The following is a 15721-nucleotide window of genomic DNA, read 5'->3' as shown; positions in this document are numbered from 1 at the left end:
AGGACTGCGCTGCCCTGACTGTGGCATTGATCATCTCCTGCACCCCCTTCATAGCCTGCCCTGACCTTGCCTCTCCTCCATGGCTTTTATGCGCTACTGAATTGTCAAAATTTCACAGATAAAAAAAAGAATGCTTGTCGTTGTCGATCACAGATTCACGTAATACTTTTGTTATGTCAGTGTCCATGTGGTGGGACTATGTGTGCACAGCTAGTAAGTATTTTGTGGCTGAAAATATGACCTGGAGGTTTTTAAGATTCGCCTGCCATTAAAGTCAATGGGATCCGCCGCAAACTTTGCGGTTCGCAAACTTTTGGCCGCGTTCGCGGTTCGCGTTCGCGTTCGCGAAACGTCCCGTCAGAAGTTCGTCCATCATTAGGTGGCAACCATAATAGTTTGCAAAAGTCTGTCTAATATATTTGTACTACATTAAAGTGCGGTTCGCAAACTTATGCCCGCATTCGCGGTTCGTGTTCGTGAAACGTCCCGTCGGAAGTTCGTCCATCATTAGGTGGCAACCCTAATAGTTTGCAAAAGTCTGTCTAATATATTTGTACTACATTAAAGTGGAGCTTCAATTTTTTCATCTTTCCATCTATTAAATCTTCTGCCCTTGTTGTTTTAACTTTGGATAGTATTTTTTTTTTTCTGCCAGTAAATACCTTTTACAGCCCACTTCCTGTTTCTTGTCTGGAAAAAAGCCTAGGCTTATGACATCATGCACAGCACTCTCTCTCACTCTCATGAGAGTTTGCAAAGAAGGGAGGGGGCGTGAGTCATAAGAGGGCCAATGAGAGCTGCAGAGCTGGAGGTGTGTGTCTGTGAAAATCCAGGAAGTGAACAGGCAGCAGCTTCAGCTGCCCACAGTTAAAATGGTTGCAGCCAGACTTAGTGGAGGGAGATTTCTGCAGCATATTTGGCAAGTACAGAATCACAGTATATATAAAATAATATGCAAAGTGATTGGAGGGAAGCTTCAGAATGGCAAAGATGTTTTTATTACAAATTATGTGAACAGACTGTAGTTCCTCTTTCATTTTGATGTACAGCAAAGAAGTAGTTAAATCGTTAAATAACGTGAGGTTAAAACCAACAGAGTAGCTTAGCAGTAAAAATATCTTCCTGTCTGCTAAGAACAGTAATGGTTGTCTGAGACAAGCGCTTTCGTTTTATTACTCAAACAAACAGCTACATAGATCAATGCAAACAATGTCAGAGGAATCTCAACAGTCTAGTAATGTACAGCAACAAGCACACAAATACCGTACATACACATTGCTATAAACAATACCTGAAACTGGAGCTGCCCGGGTATAATAAAGAGAAAGTTATAGAGAAAGTTGTGCAAACTCTGAACCTAATCCCTCCACATAACATAATCCCAGTGCAATTTCAACAGCAGCAGCCCTTTTTGTAAAAGGTACACTTTGCAGGAGTTCCCCATGCTTTTTTGAGACAGGCAGAAGTGGAAACAGTAAAAAACTGAACCAGTGTCTGCCCACCCTTTTACTTCAGTTTGTCATAGTCCAAAGCTAGTGGAATACACTAGTAGGATATTGTCTGAAGTTGTCAAAAAAAGGGGGCGGGTAGTTGAAATTACCCTCTTTGGGGCTCAGTGAGGAGAGCTCTGATAGCTTATTGGAGGGATAGGACACACCCCCTTTACACAGCACACAGGAACAGAGCTGAGACTGTCAATCAGCTGGAGCTCCTCCCAGGGCCGTCTTTAAGGCAGGGCAAAAGGGGCAGCTGCCCTGGGCCCTGTCATTGTTGTGGGGCCCAAAGCAGCTGCCTCATACTTTCCAACTATCCTGGTTTAAATTCCCTTGTCTCTTGAAATGTTAGTCCTGTGCTGTGTCCCGATATCTCAGTGTGAAGTGCCGGTAATAATGCTGCCCAGCTCTGCCCTGTTGTTGTGTACAGATGACTCACCTGCAGACCCTGTGTTTACATGCAAAAAACAGCATTCAGAAGAGTAAAATTGCATGGAAGGGCCCAAGGAAATTTTTGCCCAGGGTCCAATCAATATTAAAGACTGCCCTGGCTCCTCTGCTGTCAGGCTCCATGCACACTGGCATTTTTTTATGCGCCTAGAAGCAATTATGATTTTTTTTTACTGCTCCTAGAAGCTGAGTGTTATGCCGTGTACACACGGCCGGACTTTTCGAAAAGCAAAGGTCCAAAGGAACAAATCCGTCAGACAATTCGACCGTGTGTGGGCTCCATCGCAGACCTTTGCTGTCGTAAAATCAGACGGACTTTAAAATTAAGAACATGTTTCAAATCTTTCCGACGGACTCGAGTCCGGTCGAAAAATCCCTTCGTCTCTATGCTAGTCAGATGGACAGAAACCGGCGTTAAGTCAGCTATTGACTACTGGCTATGAACTTCCTTATTCTAGTCCGGTCGTACGTCATCACGGTCAAATCCATTGGACTTTGGTATGATTGTGTTTGGCCAAGTCCGTTCGTTCAGAAAGTCCGCCGAAACTCCGCCCAAAGTCCGTCGGGAAGACCGCTGGACCTAGTCTGCCGGAAAGTCCGGTCGTGTGTACACGGCATTATCCTATGTGTTCCTGCACACTATTTTATGCTAGAAGCGTTTTTCAAGCTTCAGCGTTTAGGGGCAGGAAAAAAATATTTTTGTAGAGTTTTTGGGAGCATTTTCCGAGCAGAAAATAAACTTTAAATGCTCCTAAACGCTACTAAAATGCTCCTAACAGTTTTTTTCCAGTACGTTTTTTTCTGCATGTATTGTAAAAAGGCTTATAAAATTCTAGGGCCTCTAAATCCTCCTAAAAGCTTCTAAAAACTACTAAAGCGCTACTACAAGCCGACACATCATTTTTTGAGCTTATAAAAAATGCTAGTGTGCATGGAGCTTCACTCTTTTTTCTCTTGGTGTCAGCAAAACTTCCCCATGACTGTGCTCCAGGGGGCGGAGCGAAACACATGGGGGGCGTGGCCTGGTCGGAGTCCAGGCTGAGGTTGCCACTCTGTTCACCTCCATAGGATTTCTCAATGTGCGGTATCAGGGACCACCCCTTTTCTTTTTGAGACATTGCAGGAGCCGGGACGGCCTCCATCCCTTGCCAACACTCTCAGCAGCAGATGCCAAGGAACCCACCTGTATACCCCTTATACCCTGAGTGCCACACGAAGAGATAACAGGTCACTGTCAGGAAAACTTTTACAAAAGTGACTGCAGAAGTAAGGAGTGCAGATAGAGGAGGAACAAGGCAGCAGACAGAAATTACACTTAGAGCTCTTAATTCAGACAAGCACACACTATAGAGGGATATGCTTTGTTCATATTTCATGTCAGAGGTTTACAAATACTAACAATGGTCATTTGATTTTTCTAATTATTAGTGGGATCACATTGAAGTTGGTTTTGTTTACCTCAACAGAATGGAAATTTTTTCTTCAATGAACAAAATTCTAACAGTGTGTGCAGTTTTCGTTTGAGAAAGTCTATTCACACCAAAATCAAATGTTAAAAGTAAACAGAATTTTAAATACTTTCAAATGACATTCATCGGGATGTTGAGTGTACTAAGAATTTTCATTTTAACCACTTGAGCCCCGGACCATTTGGCTGGCCAAAGACCAGGGCACTTTTTGAGATTCAGCACTGTGTCGCTTTAACTGACAATTCTGCGGTCGTGCGACGTGGCTCCAAAACAAAATTGACGTCCTTTTTTCCCCACAAATAGAGCTTTCTTTTGGTGGTATTTGATCACCTCTGCGGTTTTTAGTTTTTTGCGCTATAAACAAAAAAAAGTGTCAATTTTGAAAAAAAGCGCAATATTTTTAACTTTTTGCTATAATAAATATCCCAGTAAAAATAAAATTTCCCTCTGTTTAGACGGATACGTATTCTTCCACATATTGTTGGTAAAAAAAAATCGCAATAAGCGTTTATTGATTGGTTTGCACAAACGTTATAGCGTCTACAAAATAGGGGACAGTTTTATGGCATTTTTATTAATCATTTTTTTTGGCGCCAATCTGTGATTTTTATCGTGACTGCGACATTATGGTGGACAACATCATTTGTCAGGACCTGGGAACTACATACTAAAGGGAAACACCGCCAAAGGATCCTAAAGATCTTTATATATGCTGTTACCTTACAGCGGTAAGGTAAGGGGACACCTATCATCAGAATACACGGAACCACGAAGGATATATCCCCCATCACCAGCACCACTGCCCTTTCCATCGCAATATTCCCACAATTTTCACAAATTATTATGTTGAAGCATTCACACTCTGTGCGATTACAGGAATAATCGCAGCACTTTGCACTTGAAACGGACATTTGTTCAATACACCGGTATTGTTTGTCACAATATTTCTGTGTATACTTGAAGGATTGCCTATGTGCATCACACTAGAGCACTTGCACTTTATGCGATTTTTGTTATCGCAACACGCTGCACTTTGGAATTTATATTTTTAATTTTATTTTTATATTGTTGGTTTTTATATCGTATTTTGTATATTGATGCTCTATACTATTTATTAACACTAAAAGTACCAATACTTTAATATGCCGCACAGGCTCACATATATGTTGTGTTTTTACGTATTCAGTTTACCCTAAATTTTATGTTGTACCTCCTGAACTGTGTATTCAGTATATTGCCCTCGTTGATAGGCATATCCCACCATAGTACAGCGCACCACTACCTCCTCTTCTTTATTTTTTACTCCCCTGGGTTCAGACATTTCCCTCCCAGTGTGTGCAGCAGTACACTATCTACCTCTACCCTGACTAGGCGCAGGAATATTTTTCCTTTACTAGAGTCTGTGGGACCCGCAATCACACTCACGGAGCTCGTGACGGACGCACGTGGTTGCGCCCACAATGTTGTGTCTTAAAGGCGAAGTACAGGTACACTAATATGCCTGTACGTGCCATTCTGAGGATGTATATCGGCATGAGCCAGTCGTCAAGGGGTTAAATTCTACTAGTGTATACCCAGCATGAAGAGACATTTGAAAAAAAGTGGTAATTATTTATCGGGGGGGGGGGGGGGGCTGGTGGGCTGAGTCATCGCAAGGCTTCTTACATATTTTGAGCATTCCAGCAGGGGGATATCCCTGGAAAAGTTCCTTCTTTGTCAACAGCAACTTTGGCATCCTCCAGCTCCTACTGTTTTATTCTCCATAATATAAATTATATTTGCGCATTTTGCATCAATCCTTCTAAATCTGACAACTTTAAAACAAAAATTAACCAACGATGCCTTATACTGTACCAGGGGCGTTTCTAGAGCATTCAGCACCCGGAGCGACTCCTATATCTGGCACCCCCCCTCACTTTAAAATGTAAAAACACCACACTGTGTCCCTTGCATACCTCTGCATCCCCAATATCTCTTTGTCACTACTTTGTACCCCCTCTCCACAACTGGACTCCTTTACATTGCACAGCCCCCCGCAGCTCTATATCCCTTTACATTACAAAACCGGTGAACCTCTGGACCTCTTTACATTACACAACCCCCTGCACCTCTAGACCCCTTTACATTACACAACCCCCTGAACCTCTAGACCCCTTTACATTACACAACACTGTGCACCTCAGGACACCTTTACATTACAAAACCCTCTGCACCTCCTGGACCGCTTTACATTATACAGCACCCTGCACCTGTGGACCCCATTACATTACACAGCCCCCTGCACCTCTGGACCCCTTTACATTACACAGCACTGTGCACCTCAGGACACCTTTACATTACAAAATCCTCTGCACCTTTGGATCCCTTTACATTACACAGCACCCTGCACCTCTGGACCCATTTACATTTCACAACCCCCTGAACCTCAGGGCCCCTTTACATTACACAGCACCCTGCACCTGTGGACCCCTTTACATTACACAACCCCCTGCAACTCAGGACACCTTTACATTACAAAACCCTCTGCACATCCTGGACCCCTTTACATTACACAACCCCCTGCACTTCAGGACCCCTTTACATTACACAGCACCCTGAAGCCTTTGGGTTCACACTGGTGTCCTGGAGTTTGTTGCAGTGCTGGGGTATATGCAGTTTTTCTGCATATAATCCTAATTTTTAGCTGCAGCCCCACAGACATCTATTAGCTCGTGTAATTTTACTGTGTTTTCTGAAAGATTCAGTATAGACATTCGGTGCGCTTTCAGAAAATGGTGCAAAACTGTGTAACCTAAGAGAAGTCTGTGGTACTGTAGTGAAAATTAAAGGCAACTGAACCACAGCGCATCAGTGTGAACCCACTTGTGTCCTGGTTCACATATATACGATGCAGGAATCAGCGAGATTCCAGTGCGGATTCCTGCATTGCATGTTGCTTGTTGGCTGTTCACGCTGCCCTTTGCAAGCTGCTATGGGTGTCAAAAATTGATGACATCCCCAGATCGGTTTGCAAATCGCAGTGAGAACTGTGAAATGGTGCAAGAATCGGATTGCATAGGTGTAAACACCCATCCAATCCAATTCCAGTGCAGACCAAAAAAAGGGTCCCTCACCATTTTGGTGCAAATGCGATTTCAGCCGCACAGTTTGTATGGCTGAATTTGCATCGCACAGACATTGCATGTGATTTGCACAGCAATTCGGTGCGAATCACATGCAATGTATATGAACACACTAGTGTAAACCCTGGTAAAGGAACATGATGGGAAGACTCTGGAGGACAACAGAGGAAAGAGGGGGAGTGAATGAGATTTGAGAGAGAGAGGGCAGAGTCTGGACACAGGGACAGCGCTGATAACTTACTTGGATCTGTTCTTGCTTACACTGTTTAAATGTCCCCCCCCCCACATTCCTTTCAGAGCAGCACAGCTCAGCACACGGGCTGCACAGAGCATGGATAGGACAGCAGGGGAGAGAGGGGGCAGAGCCAATGCAGACTTCCATCTCTGTGGGGGGGGGGGGGGAGTTGTACTCACTCACTGGGCTGTTATAATTTAACAGAGAGTGAGAGCATTGTGACAATGGGTCAGTCTGCCTCTCCCTGCTCAGCATGTCACATCGGCTGCACTACCAAGCTTCTCACTGTTTCATACAGGGGAGCCACCTGACACCCCCCTAATGTGTGGCACCTGGGGCGGACCGCACCCCCGCCCCCTAGTTAGTACGCCACTGTACTGTACTACACCTCTGTGTTACACACAATGCTTCGAGCCTCTTTATTACGCACAGAGCCTCCTGCTCTCCAAACCCTTCTGGCAGACTGAAAGCTAATACCAGCCCTTTTACCCCAAGCATCGTACACAGACAAGATGTTGAGGTAGAACCAAACGAATGATTGTCATTGACCTTAAGAGTTTATTGAAAAGAAATACAGGTTTTTATACACTTCAAAAGTATGTCAGTCACCACAACAATAAAACCAAATTTTACCCAAAACATCACACAATGGTTTAGATAACGTTGGTAGCGTTGACACAAGGCTATTACCATCAGAAGAACCTCCAAGAGTTAACCAAATTAGCCAACAAACAGAAAAAATAGGTGACTTAATTAACAATGGAAATGCACACCTAGGAGGCACACAATGGGAGAGACCTATTTAACAATAAACACATAACAAACTTGTGTCTCTCTTTTGAGGGTCCTTATAGCATCTAAGTCTATCCAGTAACAGTCTAAAACAGTCACTCATACAATGTTTCCGCAGTCTGTAAAGGTGGAATTAATTTATCTTTCTAGATTTCTTGAGAGATATTGTTGATAAATACCTCTGTCCCAAATGAAGGAGCCTCTCCGCCATATTTCCTCTGACCATTAACCTGTACAAGAGGTGTGTTACACCTTTCCATCCACTCCAATAGGGATGCTATATTGTCCTTAGTCAGATAATTAATCAAAGCCTTGCTTGTCCATCATTAGAGAATGATCTGCTCTCTCCATGGGCCATAATCAGTGGGTAGGAGGCTTGCCCCTAGTCCTCTCCAAAAGCCCCTGTCCTGGTTAGGTCTGTCACACCTCTATATTACACGTATCACACCTATTATAGACTGTCTTATATCTCTTATATTTTATGCAATTCCCCATATCTCTATATTATACACAATGCTTTATACCTCTGGATTATAGATAGCGCCTAATAACTATTAAACAGTGGGGGGGATTAAAAACATTTCTTTCAACCAGAGTAATATGAAGTTTGTTTAATTTTTTTTAAACTTTATGTGTGTTTTTATTTTAGAATCAAGCGAAAATAGTTGGAATGGTTCACTTTCAAATGAAGACAGTAGACAAGGAAGGATACAAGGTAAACGTTAATAGCTAGGTAACTAGCTTATTTTAAATTCATCTCTCATTAAAACATAGAATAAAACTTCTCAGCCAATACTATCATTAACCACTTGAGCGCTGGAAGGTTTTATCGTCTTCCTGACCAGAGCATGTTTTGCTATTCAGCATTGTGCTACATTAACTGTCAATTGTGCGGTCATGCAACACTGTATGCAAATTACATTTTTATCATTTTTTTTTTAACACAAATAGAGTGTTCTTTTGGTGGTATTTGATCCCCACAGGGTTTTATATATATATATATATATATATATATATATATATATATATATATATATATATATATAATTTGCTATACAGTATAAAATATATTTTCTACTTTCTCTTATAAAACATATTCAATAAAATCTAATTTCTTCATAAATTTAGGCCAAAATGGATTCTGCTAAATCTCTTTGCTAAAAATAAGAAAAAATCACAATATGCATATATTAATTGGTTTGTGTGAAAGTCATAGAGTCTACAAATTATAATTTCTTGTAAAATGCTAAGACAGTACAAATATCCCCCAATGATCGCTTTTTGAAAAGTAGACAGTCAAATGTAGTTAGTAAGAGGCATGGTGAGTTTTTTGAAGTTGTAATTTTAAATTTTTTGGGGAAAATGAAGAAATTAAATCATTTTTTTAATCTATTTTTTTTTGTTTTTGTTACACACTGTCACCAGTGTAGTACAGTAGTACAGCATCACCATATGATTGGTGTGGCGGTGATCAGGTATACTGACTGGTAAATAAATAAAAAAAAAATTTTTATTCACGATTTCAAGTTTTTTAGGGGGGGGGGGGTCAGGGATTTTTTTTTTTTACATTATTATTGCCTATAACAGTGATAATCACTGTTATTATAACTATTATAAGCAATAGTTTTAGCTGTCACGAATGGCTTTGCTAATAACATGGTACAGGGTGCTGTGATTGGCCCAGGTACCATGTTATAGCTGTGGGCCAATCACAGCATCAAAATGGTAAAAACAAACTGTCATGAATGAAAGCCATTTTGTTTACGTTGTGATAATTTGATCTCTATGACCAATCATAGTGATCAGATGATACCCTGGATGATATAAATATATAAAAAATAAACAGGTGAACCTCGCGCTCAAAAAATAAATACAAAGAGAAATAAAACTGTGAAGCAGACTGCTGCACTTGAAAAATTAGGATTAGAAGAAACAAATAATAAATAAAAAAAGAAAGTGTAAAAGACTGCGCCGTATGCTATCTCTACCACAACATTAAAGTGAAGGTGAAAAATCAACAAAAAATGTCCATACAAAGTTCCAAGATGTATAGTGCACTATTTCAAATGGTGATTTAGACCCAATCAATGTTAAAATAATGCGCACGTGCCAAAAAATAAATATTTTTAGCCTCTTACCAGAAAAATGTGTTTTACGCTTCTCATGATCTCTTATAATTTAGAGATCATGACTTCTGGTAAGAGGCTAAAAAATGTTTTTGGCATGCGTGGATTATTGCAACACTTGACTGTGTCCAATTCACTATCTGAAATAGTAAACTATACATTTTGGAACTTCATATGGACATTTTTTTTTTTCAATAATTGAAATCTTTTTCTTGGCATGTGTGTATTATATTAACACTTGATTGTGTCTAAATCACCATTTGAAATTGTGCACGATACATCTTGGACCTTTGTATGGACATTTTTTGTTAATTTTGATCATTGATTGATTTATTTATACATGCACTGATTGATCATATGTAATACTGGTTAGTTTGAATGGATATATTTCATACAATTGTAGCAACATTGTTTCACTTAATCACTTTCACTTTAATGTTGTGGCAGAGATAGCAGACAGCGCAATCTTTTAAACTTTTTTTATTTTGATATACAGTATCTGACAAAAGTGAGTACACCCCTCACATTTTTGTGAATATTTTATTATATCTTTTCATGTGACAGCACTGAAGAAATTACACTTTGCTACAATGCTACAGGAGTGCAAGGTCTCTAACATCCACCAGCTCCGTGATCTCATAATGGAGGAGGGGAAGAGGATTCCAGTGGCAACCTGTGAAGCTCTGGTGAACTCCATGCCCAAGAGTGTTTAGGCAGTGCTGGAAATAATGGTGGCCACACAAAATATTGACACTTGACACCCAATTTGGACATTTTTACTTAGGGGTGTACTCACTTCTGTTGCTGTGTGTTGAGTTATTTTGAGGGAACAGCAAATTTACACTGTTATACAAGCTGTACACTCACTACTTTATATTGTAGCAAAGTGTAATTTCCTCAGTGTTGTCACATGAAAATATATAATAAAATATTTACAAAAATGTGAGGGATGTACTCACTTTTGTGAGATACTGTATATGAAGGTTTAGGAGTGTGTCTATGGGAATGTTTAACCATTCTTTCAGAAGCACATTTGTGAGGTCAGGCACTGACATTGGACAAGAAGGTCTGGCTCTCAGTCTCCTCTCCAATTCATCCCAATGGTGTTCTATCGAGTTGAGGCCAGGACTCTGTGCAGGTCAGCCAAGTTCTTCCAACCCAAACTTGCTCTTTCTTGTCTTTATGGACCTTGCTTTGTGCACTGATCAAAATAATTTGGTAGAGGGGGGATTATGGTGTGCAGATGTTTTTCAGGGGTTGGGCTTGGCCCCTTGGTTGCAGTGAAGGGAACTCTTAAGGTGTCAGCATACCAAGACATTTTGGACAATTTCATGCTCCCAACTTTGTGGGAAGAGCTTGGGGATGACCCCTTCCTGTTCCAACATGACTGTGCAACAGTGGACAAAGCAAGGTTCATAAAGACATGGATAAGTGAGTTTGGGGTGGAGGAATTTGACTGGCATACACAGAGTCCACATCAGTGCCTGACCTCACAAATACGCTTCTGGAAGAATGATCAAACATTCCCATAGACTCACTCCTAAACCTTGTGGACAGCCTTTCCAGAAGAGTTGAAGCTGCTATAATTGCAAAGAGTGGGCCAACTCAATATTGAACCCCTATGGACTAAGACAGGGTTGCCATTAAAGTTCATGTGCATGTAAAGGCTGGCGTACCAATACTTTTAGTAATATATATATATATATATATATATATATATATATATATATATATACACACACACACACACACACATACATATATATATATATATATACACACACCTTACATAAAAAGAGACTATATATATTTTTATCATTAACATAATAAATGATAATGAAAAACATATACTGAATGCTATATGTTCCCTTAAAATAACCAAACTGCACACTACATGATATCTAACTAGGTTTTTAATGTTTTTTTCTTTTTCTTTTTTTAGAGTCAGCAACACGATACAGAGAACAGATAAGACAGTCTATCCTTCAAACATATGGATTTAGGGACAAGGGAGATCCCAGAAGCTCTTGCAATCCAATGTTTGTTGAACCATTAATTCAGATCATAAAGATCAAGCAAAGAAGTCGAGCTGACCAGACCTCAGAGGCTTCCAGCGCAGAAGAAATAAAGAATCTGTTTCTGAAGACCAATCCTACCCAAACACATGTTATTTTATTGACAGGAATGCCAGGAACTGGTAAGACTATGCTGGCTCACAGGATCTGCTACCAGTGGGCACTAGGAGAGTTCAGTCAGTATACATTAACTTTTCTTTTTGAATTTCGCCAGTTGAATCGGATCAGTAGACATTTTACGCTTAGGGAGCTTTTGTTTAACTTGTTTTTGATGCCAGAACTATATTTGGAAGAAGTGTATGAATTTGTAATCCAGAATCCACATAGAGTCCTTATTATATTTGATGGGCTGGATGAGTTTGGAGGACAGTTCACAGCCAGTCCACCGAATTTTGCACTTGAAGTTGACCAGATGACCTCCATTTCTCATTTGTTTACATGCATTCTTTTTGGGAAAGTCCTGCAAGGCTGTACAATTATAGTTACTTGCAGATCTAAACTATTTAACAGTCTTCCTCTAGACTACATTGACGACATTGCTGAGGTTTTGGGATTCAATAAAGAAAAAATTGTACAGTACGTTGATGACTTTTGTAGCACAAATGCACTAAAAGATGACATTTTACTCTATTTAGGAGAGAATAGCAAGTTGATGCACTTGTGTTTTGTTCCCGCTTTGTGTCACATTGTATGTGTTTGCCTGGAGCACCTTTTCAATACATCTGTGCGGTCAGGTCTTCCTCAGACAATTACACAGTTTTATATGGAAATGTTAAAGATTTTCATTCAGAAAAGACAGACATCTCAGACAGATGAGGCAACGATGCTGAAGACACTTAGGTCTCGGATCTTTGAATTAGCTCATTTAGCACATAATGGACTTGATCGGAACAAAACCATCTTTTACTCTGGGGAAATTTCAGAAGAGATAAAAGTCTTTGCTGCAACCCATGGACTGCTGTCAGTCTTTGAGGTCAAGAAATTTGACGGTACCACAGGTTTGGGTTATTCCTTCGTGCACCTTAGTTCTCAAGAGTTTTTTGCTGCTTTATACTTAATTATGGATGAGACCGTAACGCCATCCTCACTACATAAAAGACTTCATCTGAAATCCAAGTGGAATTTAAAATTTAAGACAAAGGAAGAACTTACAGATCAATTTCATATATTCCTTTCTGGGCTGTCATCCAAAGATTGTCAACCGTTTCTTCTGAAGTTGTCAGAACACAGTGAAAATTTGATCCAAAAGAAACAAGAAACCATTCTAGAATCTCTAGTGAAATTGGCAGACACCCAACTCACAGGGCCCAAGCTGATCGAATTGTGTCACTGCATTTATGAAACTCAGGATCAAAAATTAGCAAAGCGTGTAGGGAAGGATTTGGCCCACAAGTACGGTCTGAAAAATTTCAGGATCACCCCAGTAGATATGACAGCTTTGGCGTTTGTGGTTAAACATGGATCATGCCTGGTTTCCTTAGATTTTGCAGGATGCCCTATGGAGCTGGAGTGCTTGGAAGTCCTAGGATCATGTGAAAATGTGGAAAGCCTAAGGTAATGTCAGTGCACAACTTAAAGCAGGGTACACAGCAGGCTTAACAAAAAAAACAAAAAATGGAGGCGCTCGCTGTACTATCTGATGTTAGTACAGCAATCTCCCCGCTGCATGTTCTGACAGGGGGGCTGCCCCCCCCCCCATAAGCCCTTGTACACACGGTTGGACATTCCGACGGAAAATGTCCGATCTGACCGAATTGTTGGATAATCCGACCATGTGTGGGCTACATCAGACTGTTTCCATCGGAAATTCCGACCGACAAAGTTTTAGAGCTGGGCTATAAAATTTTCCGACAACATGATCTGATCGGACAAAGTGCCACGCATGCTCAGATCAAATTCCTAGACCAAAGCTATTGGCTACTAGCCTAAACGTAGTCCCGTCATAACAAAGTAACGTCATCACATTCCGAACGATCGGATTTTCCGACAACTTTGTCTGACCGTGTGTATGCAACACCAGTTTCGGACAAAATCCGTCGGACTAAATCAGACGGATTTTGTTGTCGGAATGTCCGACTGTGTGTAAAAGGGCTTAGACTTATGTCAGCGCTCGTAGTCATTGGCTGCCAGCACTGGTTGGATGCCAATTGGATGCTGGTTTTCCAGCATGCATGTTTGGCTGGCTTCTGTGGGACAGGCTGGTATACACAAAGGCCGAATGTCGAAGGGTTTCTGTTAAACCAACTGATACTGGTTGATATTTGGTCCAAGTGTACCAGGCGTAAAAAATATATCTGTACAGATTATGACATTTTTTTATTCCATAGCTAAAGGCAGGCAATATTAGGTATATAGCTGGGGTGTCCAACCTTTTGACCTTCCTGGGCCACATTGGAAGAAGAGGAATTGTCTTGGGCCACACATAAAATACATTAACAATAAGGAAAGCTGACAAGCAGAAAAAGTTGGGCATATCACAAGTTAACGATCGCTGATATAGATAATGTACTTATCTCAGTAAAAAAAAACATTTTTTTTGTAATATTTTTTATTATAAAACATTGTTTCGATACCTGGTTCTATGGATGTAGTAGAAATTTTCAATGAATTCTCAAGTTGCTCAACAAATATTTTGGTTCTAATTTTTCCCTTCATGTGCTCAATTTTTGAAAATAGTTGCTCGCAAATATAGGTGCTGCCAAAAGTTGATGACATGAATAAGGCGTGATTGTGAGAAGTGGGAGATTTTTCTTTGGAAAAATAAAACTTATGAAAGTCAGGTAAAGAGACACTGTCATTCAGCAGTGTTTTCTATGTGTAAATGCATTTTTCCATAAAATTCCAAAAACGTAAACATTTTTAAGTAAGCTTCCCATATTGTGATGGACTGCAATCAAAGCCTTCTTGGGCTGTATGCAGCCCACAGGCCACAGGTTGGACACCTCTGGTATATAGAAATAAAATAAACCACCTTTCTGTACTGTCCTGGAATTCTTTGTGTTTATGAAATGCTGAAGCATTTGATATAAACCCACCCGCATAGCTCCTCTAAATATCAAAGAAGAAAGGGTACTTTGCATATGTTAAAGTGGTTCTGCACCTAAAAAAAAAATATTAAAAGCCAGCAGCTACTAATATTGCAGCTGCTGACTTAATAAAATCACACTTACCTGTCCCAGGGTCCAGCGATGTCGGCGGAATCGGGAAGTGAAGCATGTCGGCTTCACTGCCCGGTTCCCTACTGCGCATGCGCGAGTCGCGCTGCGTGTCTATTCAGATCCCCCGCTGTGTCCTGGGAACTGTGTGTTTCCCAGAACACAACGGGGGGGGGGCGTCTGCGGGGGTCTGCGGCGGTCTGCCCGGAAGTGGGTGCAGACACTGGATTATCAAGGTAACTGCACCCCCCTCCCCCCTGAAAGGTGCTGATTGTGGCACCGGAGGGGGGGAGGGATCAGATTAGCAGAACTTCCCCTTTAGGGTGAAGAACCGCTTTAAGAAATTCCTTGTTATAAATGTTCATTTGCAGTCCAGGAAACATCCTGATCATAAGACCACAATGACAAAGAAATGATCAGTCTATAATTTTAATGGTAGGTTTATTTTAACAGTGAGAGACAGAATAACAGCAAAAATATCCAGGAAAAAAACACATTTCAAAAAAGTTCTAAATTGATTTGCATTTTAATGAGTGAAACAAGTATTTGATCCCCTATTAATGTCTCTTAAAGGGAGTGCTCCTAATCTCAGTTTGTGACCTGTATAAAAGACACCTGTCCACAGAAGCAATCAATAAATCAGATTTCAATCTCTCCACCATGTCTCAGACCAAAAAGCTGTCCAAGGATGTCAGGGACATAATTGTAGACCTACACAAGGCTGGAAAGGGCTACAAGACCATTGCCAAGCAGCTTGGTGAGAGGATGACAACAGTTGGTCCTGTCAATAACGGTCAATCTCCC

General features: G+C 40.7%; 1 protein-coding gene across 2 annotated transcripts in view; it reads left to right on the top strand.

Moving 5' to 3' along the window:
- Nucleotides 1-15721, top strand: part of NLRC5 (NLR family CARD domain containing 5) — a 286405-nt gene that overhangs the window by 54109 nt on the left and 216575 nt on the right. For both annotated transcript variants that reach the window (XM_077454771.1, XM_077454764.1), the window contains 2 exons: nucleotides 8211-8276; nucleotides 11630-13316. In XM_077454771.1, the coding sequence (XP_077310897.1) occupies nucleotides 8211-8276; nucleotides 11630-13316 (1753 nt within the window). The remainder of the gene's footprint in view (nucleotides 1-8210; nucleotides 8277-11629; nucleotides 13317-15721) is intronic.

This window comes from Lithobates pipiens, unplaced genomic scaffold, assembly GCF_037356315.1.
Source record: "Lithobates pipiens isolate NorthernLeopardFrog02 unplaced genomic scaffold, aLitPip1_a1.2 Scaffold_10, whole genome shotgun sequence".
In the NCBI taxonomy this organism is placed as follows: Eukaryota; Metazoa; Chordata; class Amphibia; order Anura; family Ranidae; genus Lithobates; species Lithobates pipiens.
This window is presented reverse-complemented; position numbering and strand designations above follow the sequence as displayed.